Genomic DNA, 18,725 nt, shown 5'->3' on the forward strand with positions numbered 1-18,725 from the left:
ACCGAGTAATGAGTGTGTTTCTTTTGGAATGTATCTTTTATCCTTTATGTTGTTGCCCCCTCCCTTTTCCGCCATGATGTTTTCTAAGTGAGCCCCTATGACTGAGGCGCTGAGCTCGCTAGCTGGCTGGCTCGCTAGCTTAGTTCAGTAGTTCCATGAGCGTTCAAGCTGCAGACAGCTGTGGAAAGGAGATGCAATGGATGGATGCTATACCCACTGCGGTCCACCAACTATGGGGCTTAGTGTAAAGAAACGGTGTCCATTTGGACCCGGGTTAGCAAGGCGCCGCCGGATCAGTGCTAAAATCCTAACGAAGTGTGAGTGATTGCGTTTAGGCAGGAGGAGACGTCGGCTTGTTGTCATTATTGGAAGATTAACGCTAGCCGAAGCGGTCTCAATTGCTACGTTTTCGAGCTAGCGCTTTCTCATTGTGTCCAATTTACTCCTGGAGACTCCAGCCTCAGGGATGTTTTCCAAAAAGCCTCATGGGGACGTCAGAAAGTCAACACAGAAAGTGTTGGATCCAAAGAAGGACGTCCTAACGAGGCTCAAACATCTCCGAATAGTAATAGGTAAGTTCATTATTCTTGTTGAGTTGCTAACGTTCATTACGAGGGGACAGTCTTGGAATGTCATAGGAAAGTTACAAACCAACTCCCCCATCTTTGAAGATCATTTATTGGAGCTTTTATTTGAGCAGATTTTTTGGTCACGCAGTTTGTACACATTTTGTCAATCAACCCTATTATGCCAACAAAGCCCTAACTGCAATGTGTAGACTACAATGAATTCAGAGGATGACATTGTTAGGGTAAACAAAAAGTTTGAGAGAAGATGCTTCTTTTAGTTGCTGGAAGTATGTAACATGCAATAAATGAACATGGTCTAGTTTAGGGCTGACTTCAGTACTTTGTGTGATTATTCAATGTGTCTGATTTGGATGACCGTCACAGTTAACAAGGTGACTTGTTGAGTATGTTTGGAAGAGTCAGTCAAGTGGAACATGTTGATGGCATCCATGTCCCAGTGTTTCCCACATATGTGAGGTACACACCCTCAGCTTTCAGATGAAAACAATTTTCGCATTTCCTCTCCATGTCCTGCACAGTAGCTCAACTTCCTCTTTCCATTGTTAAGTCAGTCAGTCTCTCTTTCTCTCCTCTCCTCTCTGGGCACAGGGGTGTGTCTCCTTGCTGTTTTTGGGAATCCAAGCCCATATAACATAACATAACACAAGCAAGCCCACATTCTTACACTGTCGGTGCTTGAGAATGAGCCCACCGACACTCGAATTGTCCAATCCGTGGAACAATCACGGTGCTACAGCATGCGTGCAACAAAATTCACATGGGCACAATAAGGTGTGGCACAGTCTATTATGCAGAAAGATGTCTTAGTACATGTTGACACAGGGAACTCATTATAGTGTCCAGCCCAAAATGTTATGACATTGTCAGGAACCTTTTTGCGCTGCGGTAAATTGTAAATCTTTGTTGAGGCAGATGCCACAGGCTTAATACCAAGCTATCTGGTTGACTGCAGCAAACTAATGACATACTTCACAAGTTAGTTGCCCTGACTGCTACATTTCTTGCTCATTCTTTTGGTGGTTGGCAAACACTTTTGGTGCATTAGCAACATCTTCTTTAACAACTAGGATCTACTGTTTAAGGCACAATAAGCCACCTTATTGGTTTGGGATGTTCTAAGTGATTCAAGCAAATGGATCAAGAGTTCCATTTTTGTACATACGTAGTATGTGGCTAATTCTTTTGCAGAAAATGCAGAGCCGCCAGAGCTGAAGCAGTTCTTTGACCTGAACTACTCCCATATCTACTATGTTTTCTTTGAGAACTTTGTCACCATTGAGGTTAGCCTCAAGCAAAAGGGTGAGTTCTAGTACACTTTTCTAATGCAGTACCACTAACACTGAGTGGCACGCCTTGTGAAGCAAGCAGCCTGCATCCGCATTAACAATAAACATTTGCATTCAAATGTGTTCAAACCGAGACATGTTAAAAAGGATTTTTTTTTTTTTTTTTTAATTCTTCCCGCTGCCATGTTTTAGGTCACAAGTCTCAGAGGGAGGAGTTGGACTCCATCCTCTTTATTTTCGAGGTATAGTACTTGGATATTGTTAGAGGGCTCATAATGTGTCATGATTTTTCAATTTTATGGGGACATAATGACAGAAGTGTTGATAATCTGCCTTTTTTTTTTTTATTTTTAAACTTTTCTCTGCTCTGATTTCAGAAAATCCTCCAGCTCCTCCCAGAGAGAATCCAAAGCCGATGGCAGTTTCACAGCATCGGTAAAAACTGCAGCCTTTACTAAATGTGTTCACTCTGACGATATGATTTGTTGGACACATTTCTTTTTCAGGACTGATCTTGAAGAAGCTGTTGCACACCGGTAACTCTTTAAAGGTATTTGATTTCTTTGTTGATCCAAATCAAGACTACTACAGTACTCTTCTGTTTTTTTTTTTTTCTCTCTCTTCCTTTTGCTAGTAAAATGCACTCAGTAGTTTGCTTTGTGGTGCGCGCTGCAGATCCGTCGAGAAGGTGTGCGCTTGTTCCTGTTGTGGATGCAGGCGTTGCAGAGTAATGCTCAACGCGAGCAACTCTGTATGTTTGCCTGCCTAATTCCTGGCTTCCCGGCTCCACTCTGCCATGGGACTCCACGTACTTTGGACACTCTGATCAACCCACCGCTGAGTTTAACTGAGAGTGAGTAGAGGGAAATTCCCTCCATATGTTGGGATGGAGCATTGTATATGTGAGAATATGGATCAAAAGCTCCTCTGTATGAAAAGATGATCCCACTTCAAAAATGGTTGTTGATTTTTTTCCAATTGCACCTTTCAGCTCAAGTAACCCCAGAGGAGATCACGCCACTGGTTCATCCCCAGTCAGGTGACAAGAACCAGGAGGACCTCACGGCTTACTTTTTGGAAGCACTACTGAAATACATGGTAAACCAGGTATCATCATGATTTCTTACTAACACAACATATTTCTGGATTGGCCAAATAGTGTTTGTCATGAAGACAAATAAAGCCTTACTAACCTTTTGTGCAGTTCCTCACTTCCATTTGCCATGTTCTCACGCTATCATTGTACTACGTCAACAAAAGAGCCGTTCTCCGTTTGACCCTATTTTTGTTGGTGTACTCGGCAAAAACAAACGCTTGTTTTGTGTTTGTGTCTTCCAACCAGGCCAAGTCTCTGGAGTGGCGTTGTAAAGAGAATCATGAACGTGGCTTTAGCTTCCTCTTTGGTCACTTCCGGAAATGTTACCTTCCTCACATCTTTCCCAACTTTGCTTTGGAAACGAGTCTCTACAACCCCATACTAGGTCAGTAAGCGACGCCACTCGATATGGGCGACGCATCAAGCCATCCTTTTTCCTTTCAGAGGTTCCTCCCATGCGTCCAAAACCCTATTACAGTGTGGTGCGCAGGGAGCAGGACGGTGGCGAAGTTCTCTATTGCACCAAGGAAAGTTTTCTTCAAGCCCGAGTTATCTTCATCCGCTGGCTGGTTTCTTTTTGGCTCGAGCCGCGACCCAACACGCACACACTGATTCCTGGGACGGAAGGTGAAAACATCCCCAAGAACATACAGGTAATACACATCACGAGGGTGCTACTGGAAGTTGAAACCGTCATCGAGGCCTAGATGCGAACTTTTGAAAAATGACGCTAAACCCTTACCAAAGCGAGAGGTGACAAGACTTGGTTTTCATCCGTCTGCAGCGAGCAGCAGCCGGGCTCGCCGCTCGCTCTGCCGGCAGCTCCGAGGACGGCAGCGTCACCGGCTTGCGGCCCGACAACCATCTCGAAGGGAGCGCGAGCTTATCCGGTCCAGGGGGAGGCAGCGCGGGCCTCAGTAGCGGCCCAATGGGGGAATCGGAACAATGCCACTCCAACACGTCCACGTTGACGGAGCGGGAGCCGAGCTCCTCCTCGCTGTGTTCGATGGATGAAGAGCAGCTGACGGACATGGAGGTGGTACGAAGAGTCCTGACCAGCTCCAGAACCAGCATCAACTTCATCACCGAGATCTTCAGACAGGTGAAGGAGCAATGGCTTCGCCCGCCAGTTCAGCACGTCGGACATGAGCTCAACCTTACGTAGAGCGTGCTTCGCCGGCCGCCACGTCGGAAGAGTTGACACGTCTCTCGCTACCTCTGCAGGCCTTTCTCCTTCCAATGTGTGAAGCTGCAGCAATGCGCAAAGTGGTCCGTGTTTACCAGGAGTGGATCTCCATGGAGGACAAGCCAGTATTTATGAACGAGCCAGAGGAAGGCCTGTATCCCATAGCAACAGCCAATAGTATGGACACAGGCTCAGAGAAAGATGAGGAGGTAACAAATGGGGTCAAATCAGTCACGTATGTATTAGGGAACGCCCACGCACCGATACATTTTTGGTCGGGACTTTCTCTCTTACTTTGTCAACTCACTCCACACGTTTCAAGTCAAGTCAAATAGTACAAAAACAATGAGCCCAATACAAAACTGAACACTCTTCCTTATGTGTGCCATTGTGCAAGGCTCAATTGGCAAAGCAAAAGCAAAATATTTTACACAGGGCGTTTGTCCAATGTTCTTTTAACTTGCCTTCATCTGTTTTCTCTCGTAAGGGAATCAATCAAATGGTTGATAGTGAATTGTTGGAGTATAGCATTCATGCAGGAGTTCAGACTACACTACAGGTAAGGAGCATCCATCCCCAGTTGGAGAAGTGGATTTGACATCATATGTGTTGTGTCTTCTCTCTAGGTATTCATCACCCATTCCGCCAATGTTTTTTTAATGGAGCCGGCCAACGACATCAAGTTCCTTCTCGAGGAGCACGTGGACATGTGCAAGCGAGTCTTAAACATCTACCGCAGCCTTGTCATGCACGAGACCATGGACCAGAAAACATGGTAATGACACAAATGGGGGGATAAGCAGAAAACATAATAATAATAATAATCATTCTTTAGCTTGCAACAAAAACAAATAGCTTAAGGTGCATCCATCACAACTAGCAACTTCTCTGTTTATTTGTAGGGAGCAGATCTTACTTGTCCTGTTGAGAGTGACAGAGTCAGTGATGAAGAGACCCCCATCCATTATGCCCCATGGCAAGAAGTGCAACACACTGTCAGGAAGGCTGGCTGGTCCCGTCTTTCAGGTAGGGAGGGAGGGAGGGAGGCGTGGGTTGGGGCTCGCAGAAAAACCAGCGTTTGAATGGTGCAGATGAGTTTTCATCCCTCTCTCGCTCTCTCTCTGTCTGTGTGCAGACGTTGATTGTCGCTTGGATTAAGGGGAATTTAAACGTCTACATCAGCAGAGAACTATGGGATGACCTCCTCTCAGTTCTCTCTTCTCTTACCTGCTGGGAGGAGCTGGTAACCGAATGGTCCCTCACCATGGAGACGCTCACAAAGGTGAAAGAAGAAGAAACTTTGGAAGAAGCTTCAAGTCGCGGTCTTCCCACACTGGCGCTGCGCTTCAATCCTGTGTATCATTGCGCTTCAGGTGTTGGCCAGGAACCTGTACAGTGTTGATTTGAATGAGCTCCCCCTGGACAAGCTCAGTGAGCAAAAGCAGAAGAAACACAAAGGAAAAGGTTGGTCTATCGCTGACAGACGTTATTTGTCAGAGCATTCTCCTGGCCTTGCTCTTCAGGAGCATGCCGCTAAATGTCTTCTCATGATACTTCAGGTATAGGTTCAGAAGGCCAGCGGCCGATAGTGGATCGCTCCTTCTCTAAAGGTTGGAGCCGAGACCAACCGGGTCAGGCGGCCGCCATGAGACAACGCAGCGCCACCACCGCTGGCTCGCCAGGCATCGAAAAGGCCCGCAGCATTGTTCGCCAAAAGACAGTAGGTGAGTCTGGTGAAGGAGAAGGTGCATCCTACCTAAACGTTAGGGCTGCTCACATTTATACGCAGACATCTATCTGTTCATCGGTCCAAACAAAACAACAACTTTTGACAAAACAGCTTGGCGGTAGTTTGCATTTGTGTTTTCCCTCTTCTTCTAACTTTGTACTGGGCTTTTCAGAAGAGATAGCGGCCGTCACCTGCCTCTCCCAATTTTCACGCACCTAGCTCACTCCTCCCTCCCTCCCTCACCTTCCCTTTCTCTTGGCCTCACTTTCCGCCCCTTTGCGTTGATGTTCTCAAACACCTTCCTCATTCCTCTTCCTACTTTCCTTGCCCTCTTCCCCTTCTTTTCTATTTCTTCTTCTTCTTCTTCTTGCGCCTTCCCTCTTTAGCCCTACGAAGCTGTTCTACAGGGGACTCTCTGCTGTCCTCAGCCTTTATCCGCAGTGCCAAGAGTGCTCCTGCTCTGGCTCCGCCTCTACCTGTCCTCCTTCACCACCACCACCACCACCACCCTTTACTACCCCCCCTTGCCGACCAGCTGGCAGGTAGACTTTCTTTGCACTTCCTGATGGCCTGCCTTCTGCCTGCTGTGTCTTCTCACGTGTGTCAAAACAAATCTACGCTTGTGTGTAACAATGTCTCCCTTTTGCACAAGTCAAGCAAGAATGACTCATTTCACTCGTTTGTTCCTTTCCGTCACTCCAGCGATAGTGTACGTCGAACCGAAAGCTTTGACTAACTTTTCATCGTAAACATCTTAAGGTGAAAGAGCGAAAATTTGAAGACGATCTGGCAAATTCTCTAGACGGGTATACGACGACCTGCACGAATGGCCAAAAATGGCACCAAATTCAATTCAAAATGGCCCACTACTTCCAGTTCGCTTTAGGTTATGCCTCTCAACTTTCATAGATCCGGTTGAAATGTACAACCCCCCCTTGCTTGCACATTTGTGTCGTTTGTTCATTTCTGAATGTGGTACCGATCACGCAAATGTCATCTAACGATGAGCATTGTCTGCCTTGTCATTCGGCAGACCTGGAGGACCCGCCAATCACACTGACATCGCGGCCATCTCGGATGCGCCATTCTTCCCAGAGCGACGAGAACCCTCAGAGCTCGTGTTCGCAGGTGTTCCAGGGAGCGGCTCGCGAGCCCGATAACCCGGCCCCTTCGTCGCTGGCGAGAAGCAGCAGCGCCTCTGACATCATGGAGCCTTTTATCGCCGAGCGGGTCAAAGGTGAAGAGCCGCAGGGAGATCCCGGTAGCATTCCAAACCCCACTGGTACTAGCAATAGCGAGGCACTCCCATGTCCTTCCCACTCCTCTTGTCCTACCCCGCTTTCTCTCCCCAATGGTGTCGTTTCCACCACCTCAGAGGGACTAAACCATGCGAGCGAGTGCGGCCACGTCGGCTGTCAAAGCCGAGGAGGGTCCACTTGCGATTGGATAAGCGACTGGGATTCCGCCTTTTGTGCCGATAAGGAGATCGACGGAGAGGAGAATGCCCAAACAAACGAGGATGATCTATTCTCCTCAATTAGGCACTATCTCACTCACAAAGCGGCCGAGAGAAACGAGGCAGCAAAATTGGCGGCGAGTCTCGCGTTAGAAAACGACAGTCAAACGTCCGCGCCGGTGAAAAGCGACACGCCTACCGGGGAAACCGAATCGGTCCGAGAGGTGCAAAAGGTTGTTGACAGACAGATTTCCAAGGAAGATAGGCAGGTAAGTAATTCAGTTCGACACGGTAGCGTGGACTCGGCGGAGGAGATTGAGGCGGAGCAGCGTAGCATCTACGAGTGTCTGGAGATGCAGTGTCAGTGGCCCTCGCTTGGTATGAAAGGGAACCTCCAAGGACACGAGGAGGAGAAAGGCATAGGGGAAGTAGTCGTAGGTGGAGGAAACACAATCGACGGAGCAGATTGGGAAGGAAAAGGCGACTATTGGAGCGAAATGGGAGGAGGAGACAAAAACAACGACGATCAAGACACAGCCACAGCTAAAAAGGCCTTTTCAACTAGAGCGGAGCCTAACACGGTCCAATCGACCAGTGAAGCAATTCAAACTCCCCAAGACTCAGCCAAGCCCAAGATGAGCCGTAACGCCAAAAAGCATCACTCGGGCGGCGTCCACGTCAGCTTCAGACCTTCGACTGAGTCGGTCCAGTTCCACAACCCCCTGGAGAACAAAGAGGCCCACTGGAAAGCCAGGCTGCGGCGCCTCAGTCACTTTCACACTCATAGCCACTCGGCCGGGGAAAGGCCGGGAGCCGGGACAGCGGCGAAGCAGGGAGCAGCAGGCACTGCAGGTAAGTTGGCTGCTATGGCTCACAAGTCCGGGGGCCACGAGAGACCGCCGCTAGATGTGGCCAGGACAGCAGGTGTCGGCGACGTGGAAAACAGGACTGGCGCCGGAGCAGGGGACAAGGACAAACGTCAGCATCCGGCCGGATCCACTTCGGTGCCCGAGACCCACTTTGAGGTCCTAACGAGCAGTTCTGGCGCGCCGTCGGGCGTGCGAGGCCGATTGGGACGCTCCGCCTTACGTTCTCGGGCTTCCCGTTCTCGCTCCCAGGAGCCCGGCAGCTCCGTCTCCCGCCACCACCAAGGGGCTCTTCTCGGTGGGGTGTATAAGACGGTGGTTCACGCTTTGTCCACCAAGCCCCGTCCCCGAGGTCAGGGGTCGTCCCAAGGTTCGTCGCCGCAGCGGCAAGGGCGGCCCGCAATGGGCGATGCTTCACTAAGAGACCTCTACTCCCATGTCCTGGGCTACTTTGGACGAAAGTCGACCACGCCAGGTGAGGATCGCAGCGGACAAAGTGCTCACAACGGGCACGACAGCAGTCCAACAACACCAGTGGACAAGACAGATACTCACAAAACACAAACATCATATTTTCCTTTGTGGCTGTTTAACTGGTTTGTTATGACGGAATGACTTTTTTTTTTTTTTAATGGCTGAAACTCATCATCTTGCTGCTGGACTGAAAGTGTTTCCTCTTGAACGTGAGCCCCCTCCTCCAGCCTGCCGCCACCTACTGAAGACCCCTTCTCCTCCCATAACCTGTTCCCCTATCTGAGAGGCCCTCTCCGCCTCTCCCTGTCCTCCTTCTAAGGGTTGTGGGATTCTGATGTCCTCCTTTCCTCCCCCCTTGCTCGCCGTAAAAATGCATGTAACCTCCTTGTGCCCACCTCACCTCCTTCCGGGACTGCCTCAGCTCCACAGAAGAAAACAACAGTCCCCTCCCTCCCTCCCAAAAAAAACCCCATACAAATCCATTATAAATCAGACAAATTTTTCTCTATTTCTACAATATGTTTGGATGCCCAAATAATTTTCATCAGTTAAAGTAGGGTTAAATGATATCTGCCTTAATAATAATCTTAATAATAATGATAATAATCAATGGTCATAGCATATTTTTGTAGTTTCCCTCTTGAACCACTAGATTGCAGCATAAATCTAACATTTTGTTGCTCTGTATTTTATTTTCAGAGCCGCTGGTTAAATGTACTTTCTAATCAGCTGCCCATTTTTTTCATAATTGCAAGGTCACCATTTCTTCTTAGATTTGCCAGTACATTTGAGCGCAGTGACTCATACAAATGACCATGATGCCACATTGACTTTCTTTCTTTCATATCTGCGTAGTCCTTGCTTATTTGCGCCGAACATTTTTTCAGGCCTTTATCCATCCATTTGTTCGGTTGCTCGTGTGCATGATGCCACAGTGAGTTTTGTTTTTACCAAATAGTCCACCGCCTAAATCCATAGTCGACATGTTTTTTTTTCCCCCCCCATTCGTTTTGGTCCGTTGTATGGCTTTTTGTTTGGCCCTTGTGTCTGTTCAATTCTGTGGCTTCTGATGGTTCTTAAGGCGCCTGCTCTAACTGAAAGCATCATTGCACTAAGCATTTGCATGACTCAATGCGCTAATATTCGCATTTCGTTGGCTACTACTAGAATATTTTCCCCATAGTCTGTGGCTAATATATACAAGATAAGGACGAAAACTGTCGGTGACTTTGTTGTGGAAGATCCACCAAACACTTTGTGTTTATCGTGTGACTTAATAGTCGGCCTTGATGAATAGCTGTTAAAAAAAAAAAAAAAAAAACACCCGTTAAAAAAACATCTTTCCAAAAGACGCTAGCTATATGCCAAGTCTTTCTTCTCAATTTTCTAACGGTCCTCGAGAGCCCCTGTCCAGCCTGTTGTCTGCGTTCCCCTTTTCCACCACGGATTGAAATGATCAGGACCATTAGCACAGAGGTTTGCCTACCTGTGTTTGTTAAGTTTGCTTATCTGAAGCCTTGTAGAAATCAAAAGAGTGGCTTGATAATAATGTAGTATTTTGAAATGACCCCGATTGGTTGTCATCTGATCAAAGTTGACAGTAGGCAGCTTGCTTCTTGTGCATGGTGGTGTGTATTAACTGCATTGCTTCTCTGGTGGATTTGCTTGCTGCGTCGTGGCTTATTTTTAACAATCGTTCGACCATTCACTTACTCGAGGGCCTCTCGTACATATACTACATACGCTAGTTAGCATTCTGCAAATTTAGTATGAAGTAACTATTGCATTCTTTTTCCTCCACAACACACCAGACACTGTGCTAGTCAATATTAGCCACATAATAGTCATTGTGTACAGCGTGTTAATGTCAACATAACAGTATGAGTGTTAAGTTTCTATTTTGTTTTCTCTTTCTTTCTTTCTTTCTATCTGTGTAGCCAACAAAGAGGAGGTGCCACAGAAGGCACGTCCCGTCTCCACTGATGTTGGCAATAGCAATCCTAATTTCTCTGATCTCATGGACGAGTTCATCCAGGAAAGACTTCGAGCGAAAGGAACAGTGGTCAGTAGCCTAAAGTGCACATGTACAGTGTATATATATATATCTCACATTTCAATGCGAAGTGAGTCACCTTTCTGTTTGATTTGCTCAAGGTGTCACAATGATCCATCCCGGTTATCTATCCTTCTCTTTAGGAGCGGCGTGGCAGCAGCCCGGGCAGTCTAGAAGTTCCACAGGACCTGCCGGAGCTACTTGAGGCTGGCCAGAGTCCTGGATCTCGAGCCCCAGATGACCTGAGACCAATCGATGATCCAGGGGTTCCTTCAGAGTGGACATCTCCCGCCAGCGCCAGTGGCTCCGATGTTGTCAGTTCCGACAGCCAATCGGACTCATTTAATGCTTTTCAGTACCCCGCGTGCAAGTTTGATAGTGAGTGCCTACTGTGTCAATATTTGAAAAAGGAATTTAGCTATAGTTCCCTCAAAATATCAGCTTTAAAATGCATGAGCTTTTTTTGTTATATTTCTGCAGTATGTTGAGTGGAAATGTTTCATTTTCAACCTAGAACGCTGATGTATTCCACTTTCCCTTTGAATAGATTTTGCATTTAATTCGGAACCCTTTGGTGGCGGAGATCGAGGAAGCTCATTGGACCAGGACAGCCTGGGAGGTGGTGTTGCTTGCGATGAGCATGAAGTGGCAAGTTTGACCACGCTCCATATTGACTCGGAGACCAGTAGCCTCAGCCACACAGTCACCGTCACTGGTTTGTCCACTCATTTGTGGTTACAAGAGGCGTTCATATCACAACCGCTCTAATTCTTTGACATCAAGCAGCTCATTGTTTGTCTTGCTGTCCAGGTTCGGAGAGCGCCTCGCCCATGCACTCTCTCGGGGGCTCTCGTTCGCAGACGCCTTCTCCAGCGACGCTGACGGCAGAGCACATTGCTCGCACGCACTCCCACTCCCACGCGCACTTGCAGCTGGATCAAAAACTCCACAACTCGGTGCTGCAGACTCCCGATGATCTCGGTAATCATCCTCGCTCGCGCACACGTTAGGGAGCGTTGTTTTTCTTTGATGCGGCGTCACGTAACGAACGAACGATTGATGATGGATTGGCTCGTTGCTAGAAACCACCGAGTTCCCCGGTGAGGACTGTAGCGTGATGGCAGGTGGCTCCCTCACCGGATGGCATGCAGATGTCGCTACAGTAATGTGGCGGAGAATGCTGGGTATCTTGGGAGATGTGAATAGCATCAAAGACCCAGAGATCCATGCTCAGGTCTTTGACTACCTGTGCGAACTGTGGCAAAACCTGGCAAAGGTGTGGACACAGACTCCAAAGTCACACGACACCCAGAAAGGGCTCTACTCTAAATTTGATTGTTGAATATTTTCAGATCCGAGATAATTTGGGCATTTCTCATGACAACCAGTCATCTCCCCCACCTCCGGTTCTGATCCCGCCTCTTCGAATCCTCACTCCGTGGCTCTTTAAGGTAAGCGAGACTCAAGTTCGCAACAACAGCCAGTTGCGTATGGCTAATAGTTGATCAAATCAAGCTTAAGCGGCTCATGTCTGTTGTCGTTTTAGCGCTATGTTTGTGCCTCTCCACCCAGGCCACCATGCTGACGGAGCGCTACAAACAGGGAAAGCTTCATGCCTATAAGCTGATCTGCAGGATTATGAAGAGACGCCAAGATGTGTCCCCAAACACAGACTTTCTCACTCACTTCTACAACATTATGCACCAAGGACTGCTGCACCAAGACCAGGTCCAGCAAACATTTGAATTGGCCCTCCTTGAAGTTAACATTTTGAAAAGTCGCAGCATCGACGCAAAATGATGTGACCGCAACTAGTAACTGGTTGTCTTTCTTCTTCAATGTAGGACATTGTCAACACCATCATCAAGCACTGCAGTCCCAGGTTTTTCAGTATTGGTCTACCCGGAGCCACCATGTTGATTCTTGACTTTATCATCGCGGCTTCAAGAGTCACCTCTTGCTCATCGTTAAACGTAATGACTTTGTCATAGTATTGGAAAAAACATTTGACATTTCTGCCTGACTGTTGCCATGTAATCCATAATCCATACTTATTGTCATCTTCCTGTCAAGGCTCCGAGAGTGGAAGCCCAGATCCTTCTGGGATCCCTCGTGTGCTTCCCCAACTTCTACGGGGAGCTCCCCGCACTTCACCCCACCACAGCCGATGTGGCGCTTACCATGTTCCCGGACGTTAAGGTGAACCGAGAGTGCAAAGCTGCATGTGGTCCTCTCTGCACCTGCGTCCTGCCTGGCGCTAATGTCTCATCAGTCATTCTTTTGACAATTCAAACAGCCAATGGCTGTAATGTTGTTGTTTGCTGCTGCGTAAACCGCTCTTGTCATGCACGGCAGCGTCTCAGGCTTGCTCGGTCTTTCCAGACTAGGCAGAAATGTTTTGAATCGCTAAGCAGCCATTATCTCCGAGGGACAGGAAGCGTTTGTCCTTTAAAGCTATTTTATTTGCCCCGATTGCTCATGTTACTTTACTAATGGTTTGACATCAACTGATCTTCACCAATGACATGTTTCTCTCGTGCTTTGTTTTTCCAGGAGCACATTATCAAAACTATCATGACCTCTGCCAGGGATGAACCCTCTGCTCCTGCGAGGTAGATATGCATTTTATCATGCCAATTGAGGCTTAGCGGGAAAACGAACATACGCCAGCTAAGTGGTGTGTTTCTAAAACATCAGAAATACGTACATTGTCTTCGAATGTTTGGCAGCGTATTTTGTCATGACTTGGCAGATAACGTGTCGTGTTTGATTTTGATTTGTTAGGTGTGTGGCTTTGTGCTGTCTGGGGATCTGGCTATCTGAGGAGTTGGCTCATGGCACTCAACATCCGCAAATTAATGATGCTCTGAATGTCATCTGCGTTACTCTAAAGGTCAGTCGTCATTTGCACTCCCCCCGAACCACCAAGTACAATTTTGGTCAGTAAAATGAACAGCATAATGCGTGATGGCAATATTTGTCTTTTCACTTTGGTGTAGAGTTGAGAAAGCCATGATGCAGTTGCTCGCTATGGTTGGTGGTTCTTGTAATGATTGCTTACAGAATTGGACTTCAATTGTGCAAACGGGCTGCTACATATTACAATGTATGAAAATCAAAGTGAAGGTCATTGAATTGCACCAAAGCTCTGGCTGCACACTGAGCAGCTGGTTTGTCTGTGGATTTAACATGCACGGAGCCAAGGTATGATGGAAAATGGATTTTTTTTTTTTTTCTTCTGTGTGTCGGTCGGTGAACCTGCCTCAGTCGCTCCGTAGAGACGAGACCATCTGAGACTGTTGTGTTTCAGCCCACCAGGCTGGGAAGCCTGTGCATTGGGAGAGACGCTGTCCAAATTTGCAGCCGTGTCATCCGCAGCCAAGTGGACTCAAACACACACGCACGCACACACACACATACCTTTTCCACCTTGGAATCCCTCGCTTGTGTATCGGAAGCCAATAGTCGAGTGGAGCCAGTGCTGCGGAACACACTTGCATTCACTTAGTTCTGGGAGCAAACCCTGGACTGTCAATATGTTTGGTCCTCCTTCAGATAGGAGGCCCATCCAGGGGGTGTGCTGCAAGCTCTCTTACAAACACACTTAACGCTATCACGCGCACACATCTTGTCTACTTTTGCCTTCCCGCTGTCGGCCTAGCCGTGGGCTGTGTGACATGCACGCGCGCACTATCGCACACTGTCACACACACACACGGATAAAGCTTGAGGGATTGTTGTCATATTTCCATGCAGTGCCACTTGTGTTAGTTCTCATCTGAATACATCCTTTGAGCTGAAGGGATTTTTTTGTAAATGATAATCCTCTTCAGAGACTATGCAAATTCTCGCTAATGAAAGTTTTCATTGACAATACTTTAACTTCAATGCTGTTGTTAATTGTAACTACTAATTTGAATGCATTATGATGTACGCGGCATGTCGTAAATAGTCTAATAATAAGATTATTATATTGACATGAAGTGACTTTTTCCCCACCCCCAGTACGCCAACAAGAATGTTGCACTGGTGGCCTCCGACATTCTTCACCTTTTGATCAGTTACGTGGATCACCTTCAGAAATTTCCCCCTGACACTCCAAAGAAGATAGTAGAGGTGAGACAAATGATTATTTCCATCCCAATTCTTTGTCATTGCTCTGACGTTGTTCTTTGCTAGATTCTGATTGCCACCATAACACACCTGCTACCTACAACCGAGTCCTCGCCTCACGAGCTGGATAAGAGGGTAGCACGAACACACACACGCTGCACATTTCCATGTCCTGCTTTTTATTTTGTTATAAAAAATCTAACCTTAAGACCACGTCTTGCGCAGCTGGTGGTGTCCCTCCTGTTGTGTCTGTTGGATTGGGTGATGGCTCTCCCTCCAAAGACTCTCCTTCAAGCTGTTCAAACGCGCAGCCCGCCCGATAAGGACCAGCCGCCAAAGACCCTGCTCAGCTGCATTTATAAGGTATGATCTTATGCATCCTCACAAATATCTTCCCCAAAGTCAAAGTTTTCTTCTCCTTCTCCAGGTTTTGCACGGCTGTGTGTATGGAGCTCAGTCCTTCAGCAGCCCCAAGTATTATCCACTGCAGCTGTCAGATCTGTCAAGTTCCGACTACGATCCCTTTTTGCCGTTAGAGAGCCTTCGAGAGCCTGAACCGCTGCACAGTCCAGAATCTGAGCGCTCCAGCAAACTCCAGCCCGTCACTGAAGGTATTTGATTGAGCTCCCAAAATACCTATCTTTGTTTAGAATCCAAATTCAGTGGCCGTGTACGTTGTCGAAGCAGGAAATTGTGCTGGGCATCTTTCATGAGCCACTTGCACGTCCTGTAGATCCTCCAGGGGTAGGTACTCCCCCTCAGGGCAGCCGAAGATGTGGCAAGACTCCCGCTAGAGTGGCAACACATTCCCGATGGCCGGCCGGGGGCAGGATGGCAAATGGTATCAACAAGCACCGACCGCTTGGACAGAGCGGAGCAGTCGTTAGGCCCCATGACAAATTCAAATGGGATTTATGGTGGCCAGTCTGGGATGTTTTGGATTTACTGGACCAAATGTCTCTTCCAATACTTATGTTAAGAAAATAAATCCAAGTAACTAGCAATATATAATGTATTATATTTTGCCCAACATTGGATCCAAGGTGGAGTGCACCCAGAGGTGCCGTGCCCTTAACCGAGCTGCTGCTCGGAAAACGAACAGACGGTTGGCCCCAAGGCCTCAATGTCTGGACACGCAGGCCGGGATTGCCGGGGACCTAAGTGGGCAGAGGTGCGAAAGTCCGCAAGCTGTCGCTCCGCTGTCACCCTCTTCTCGGATGGGCCAGCAGTAGTGGCAGGCACACCACTGTTACAGCTGTCCACTCATCCTCTTACTGTAACAGTGTTTATTTTCGCATCTTAGGCATTATGAAATGTGTTTAGAAAGCACAGCATTGATAACTTTACAAATGTTGCAGATCTGACCCTTCTGGGTTTTTTTTGGGTTTGTTTTCTCTCTGTAGTCCGTAGTCGTATCCAGCAGGGTCTGGTTTCCATTGCAGCCAGGACTGTTATTACCCACCTTGTCAACCATCTGGGGCATTACCCAATGTCTGGAGGGCCCGCTACTCTCTCCAGCCAGGTACTGTTCATTTATTTGCAAGAGTTTCTATCCTGATATTATTGTCCACAGTGACCAAGGCGGGAAAAGTGGTCCGGATTCCAAGAGAAAATGTCAAGAGGGGCACTAGATTCAAAAGTGTCGTACAGTATTTTCCAATTGTGGCACACCAGGGCCGGCCGGGTGTATTTTCTCCATTTCGAATATATGTCAGAACATTTCTCTTTCTGCAATTTTTTACGATTCATTTCTAGGTGTGTGAAAACCAGGACAACCCATACTGCGAGAGTGCGGATCTCGGCCCTGAACTCTTCCACTCGCCAAATCTACAGTTCTTGTCGTTAAATGGCTCCACACTGCTCTCAGTGCTTCAGGTAACTTTGTCAACTTTCTGATGCCAAATGGACTCACTCACACAGCACGCCCTTTCCCTGGCATGGCTGGTGTTCTTTAACGTGTTTCATAACTCGATGCAAGCGCAATGAAGCTTTTCTATTTTGTATTTCGTCTTTTCTGTGTCTTTTCCAGATTCGCTCAGAGTCCGGCGTACCGGGAGGCGGAATGACAGCTGGTTTGTCCTCCGCTCCTGCTTGTGTTCGCGTTATCATTCGGGACGTGGCAGGAAAACATTCCTGGGACTCGGCCGTCCTCTACGGGCCTCCGCTCTGCTCCCCAAGCAGCCCTGCGCACACAATCTTGACACACACACAGTCCCCCCATAGCGCCAGTCTCCATCTACGGAGCCCCACCAAAAAGATCCCAGAGGAGCGAAATGAAGGCAGCCAAGAAGACCATCGAGAAGAGTCAGAGGAGCGAGGAAATGCAAACGAAGCTCAAAGTCCTGAGCTGGAGGCAGAGATGGAGGCGGAGGAGGAGGAGGAGGAGGAGGAGGAGAAAGAGGTGAGCAATGTCTCTGAAGAAGAAGAAGAAGAAACTGTGCCACTACAAAGAGGTGGAGGAGAAGAGGAAGATGAGAGGCAGGCGGAAGGGAACAAGGAACACGTCGTAGGTGCCGAGGTGGGCTTTGAGCAGCTTCTGGCTCCACCGCTGGCAAAACGGGTTTGCCGGGAGGTGGTGCCAGCATGGGATACCCTGAGGGATGGAGATGACGCTCTGGATGAAATGCTGCAGTACCTCGGATACTCAAGTCCCGAGTGTCTACAGAGGGCAGGTAGGCCGAAACGCACACGTCGTCCCGGCCCAAACGAATGCGCGGCTAATCTCGACTCGTTGCCCCGGCAGGAATGCCGCTCAACATCCCGGTCCCGCCACCGGCGTGCGTATCAGAGAAGCAGGAGAACGACGTGATCAACGCCATCTTGAAGCAAAGCGCCGCTGAGCGAGACTTTGTGCTCCATGTGCGTTGTGAAAAGATTGATGGCTGCTTAGTTCTGATCAATTGTACGCATGGTGGCAGTTTGGAAGAACAGGGAGATTTCTTCATTCTTTTCAGAGAGGCGAGGAGCTAAACATGAGAGCAGTGGAACAGTGTGAATCGGAGACGCAGACACCTCAGTCGGCCTTCTACTACTGCAGACTCCTCATCAACATACTGGGACTCAACTCCTGGGAGAAAAGGTGAGATGACCTTCATCGAGCGGCAAAGTCAACAATTAGGAACATTCATTTTTGAAGTTTGGTGGAGGTGTTTAAAAAGGAAAACATAAAGCGAGCGAGCGCGCCCCACACAGCTCAAATGAATGAATCCTTTTACGCTCACAAACAACGCTCTTGGGCGGCACACTAAAGTGGTCAGTCTGGTTTAGAGTGACAGCTCTTTAAATTAGGTTTTGTATGATTTCCGAGAGGCCCCAAAATGTTGGTAGCATTCAGAGTTGTGCAAGCTCTGTGGCAATTTGGCTCGATGCTGAATAGTATGAGCATATTTAGATGTTGTTGCCTTTGAGCGTGCTTTCCTTTCTTTTACTTTCCAGTCTATGCAGAAAAGGCTTGCTTTTGTTTCTCTTTTCTCTATCCTTGCTCAATTTGAATGAGGCCTTAAGTTCAAAAATATGTCTGTCTGCTGCTAATTAGACACCATGCGCCTCCCCCGCCACCGCATTCAAGCAAGCGCCGCATCAATTTTCTTCTCAGTGACTCCGGGCTTAACTACACAATGTTAAAGTATCAGTATAAATGTGTCTGGGCCGCTAATGGATGCTCATTGCTCTTTATCCAGAGAATTACACCGTCTGCATTCAGCCAGCACAATAGACTTCTTAACGCGCAGTGTGTGCGTGCGTGTGCATGTGTTTGTGCATGCATGCGCGTGCGTGCGTGCGTGCGGGTAGGAGTGTTGTAATGAGCCTAGGAGGCCATTGATCGAAATCAACCCATCTGGGGGTGGAATAAAAGGTGGTGCTTGAGGCTGAGAA

The 18,725-nt window shown here is 48.0% G+C and overlaps 1 protein-coding gene across 6 annotated transcripts in view; it reads left to right on the forward strand.

Annotated features, from left to right (window-relative positions):
* The first annotated feature begins 60 nt into the window (after positions 1-60).
* The window catches only part of ralgapa1 (Ral GTPase activating protein catalytic subunit alpha 1), a 34,947-nt gene continuing 16,282 nt past the window's right edge, over positions 61-18,725 (forward strand). The window contains exons 1-41 of one of the 6 annotated variants that reach the window (XM_088400326.1): positions 62-572; positions 1,779-1,889; positions 2,069-2,118; positions 2,254-2,311; positions 2,383-2,426; positions 2,552-2,729; positions 2,868-2,983; positions 3,219-3,357; positions 3,417-3,625; positions 3,757-4,074; positions 4,197-4,367; positions 4,646-4,717; positions 4,785-4,933; positions 5,061-5,184; positions 5,294-5,440; positions 5,532-5,622; positions 5,718-5,882; positions 6,274-6,429; positions 6,921-8,368; positions 8,462-8,684; positions 8,878-8,892; positions 10,621-10,745; positions 10,880-11,114; positions 11,284-11,451; positions 11,547-11,717; positions 11,819-12,012; positions 12,089-12,187; positions 12,309-12,464; positions 12,581-12,709; positions 12,810-12,935; positions 13,290-13,348; positions 13,521-13,629; positions 14,742-14,852; positions 14,916-14,984; positions 15,075-15,212; positions 15,277-15,460; positions 16,253-16,371; positions 16,605-16,724; positions 16,879-17,521; positions 17,593-17,708; positions 17,804-17,928. In XM_088400326.1, the coding sequence (XP_088256452.1) occupies positions 467-572; positions 1,779-1,889; positions 2,069-2,118; positions 2,254-2,311; positions 2,383-2,426; positions 2,552-2,729; positions 2,868-2,983; positions 3,219-3,357; positions 3,417-3,625; positions 3,757-4,074; positions 4,197-4,367; positions 4,646-4,717; positions 4,785-4,933; positions 5,061-5,184; positions 5,294-5,440; positions 5,532-5,622; positions 5,718-5,882; positions 6,274-6,429; positions 6,921-8,368; positions 8,462-8,684; positions 8,878-8,892; positions 10,621-10,745; positions 10,880-11,114; positions 11,284-11,451; positions 11,547-11,717; positions 11,819-12,012; positions 12,089-12,187; positions 12,309-12,464; positions 12,581-12,709; positions 12,810-12,935; positions 13,290-13,348; positions 13,521-13,629; positions 14,742-14,852; positions 14,916-14,984; positions 15,075-15,212; positions 15,277-15,460; positions 16,253-16,371; positions 16,605-16,724; positions 16,879-17,521; positions 17,593-17,708; positions 17,804-17,928 (7,286 nt within the window). In that variant the 5' untranslated portion in view covers positions 62-466. Of the gene's footprint in view, positions 573-1,778; positions 1,890-2,068; positions 2,119-2,253; positions 2,312-2,382; positions 2,427-2,551; positions 2,730-2,867; positions 2,984-3,218; positions 3,358-3,416; positions 3,626-3,756; positions 4,075-4,196; positions 4,368-4,645; positions 4,718-4,784; positions 4,934-5,060; positions 5,185-5,293; positions 5,441-5,531; positions 5,623-5,717; positions 5,883-6,273; positions 6,430-6,920; positions 8,685-8,877; positions 8,893-10,620; positions 10,746-10,879; positions 11,115-11,283; positions 11,452-11,546; positions 11,718-11,818; positions 12,013-12,088; positions 12,188-12,308; positions 12,465-12,580; positions 12,710-12,809; positions 12,936-13,289; positions 13,349-13,520; positions 13,630-14,741; positions 14,853-14,915; positions 14,985-15,074; positions 15,213-15,276; positions 15,461-16,252; positions 16,372-16,604; positions 16,725-16,878; positions 17,522-17,592; positions 17,709-17,803; positions 17,929-18,725 lie in introns of all 6 variants that reach the window. The other 5 variants (XM_088400330.1, XM_088400325.1, XM_088400327.1 and 2 more) reach the window with 5 other exon arrangements.

This window comes from Syngnathus floridae, chromosome 16 (genome assembly GCF_059516105.1).
Source record: "Syngnathus floridae isolate MCC-2025c chromosome 16, RoL_Sflo_1.0, whole genome shotgun sequence".
Lineage (NCBI taxonomy): Eukaryota > Metazoa > Chordata > Actinopteri > Syngnathiformes > Syngnathidae > Syngnathus > Syngnathus floridae.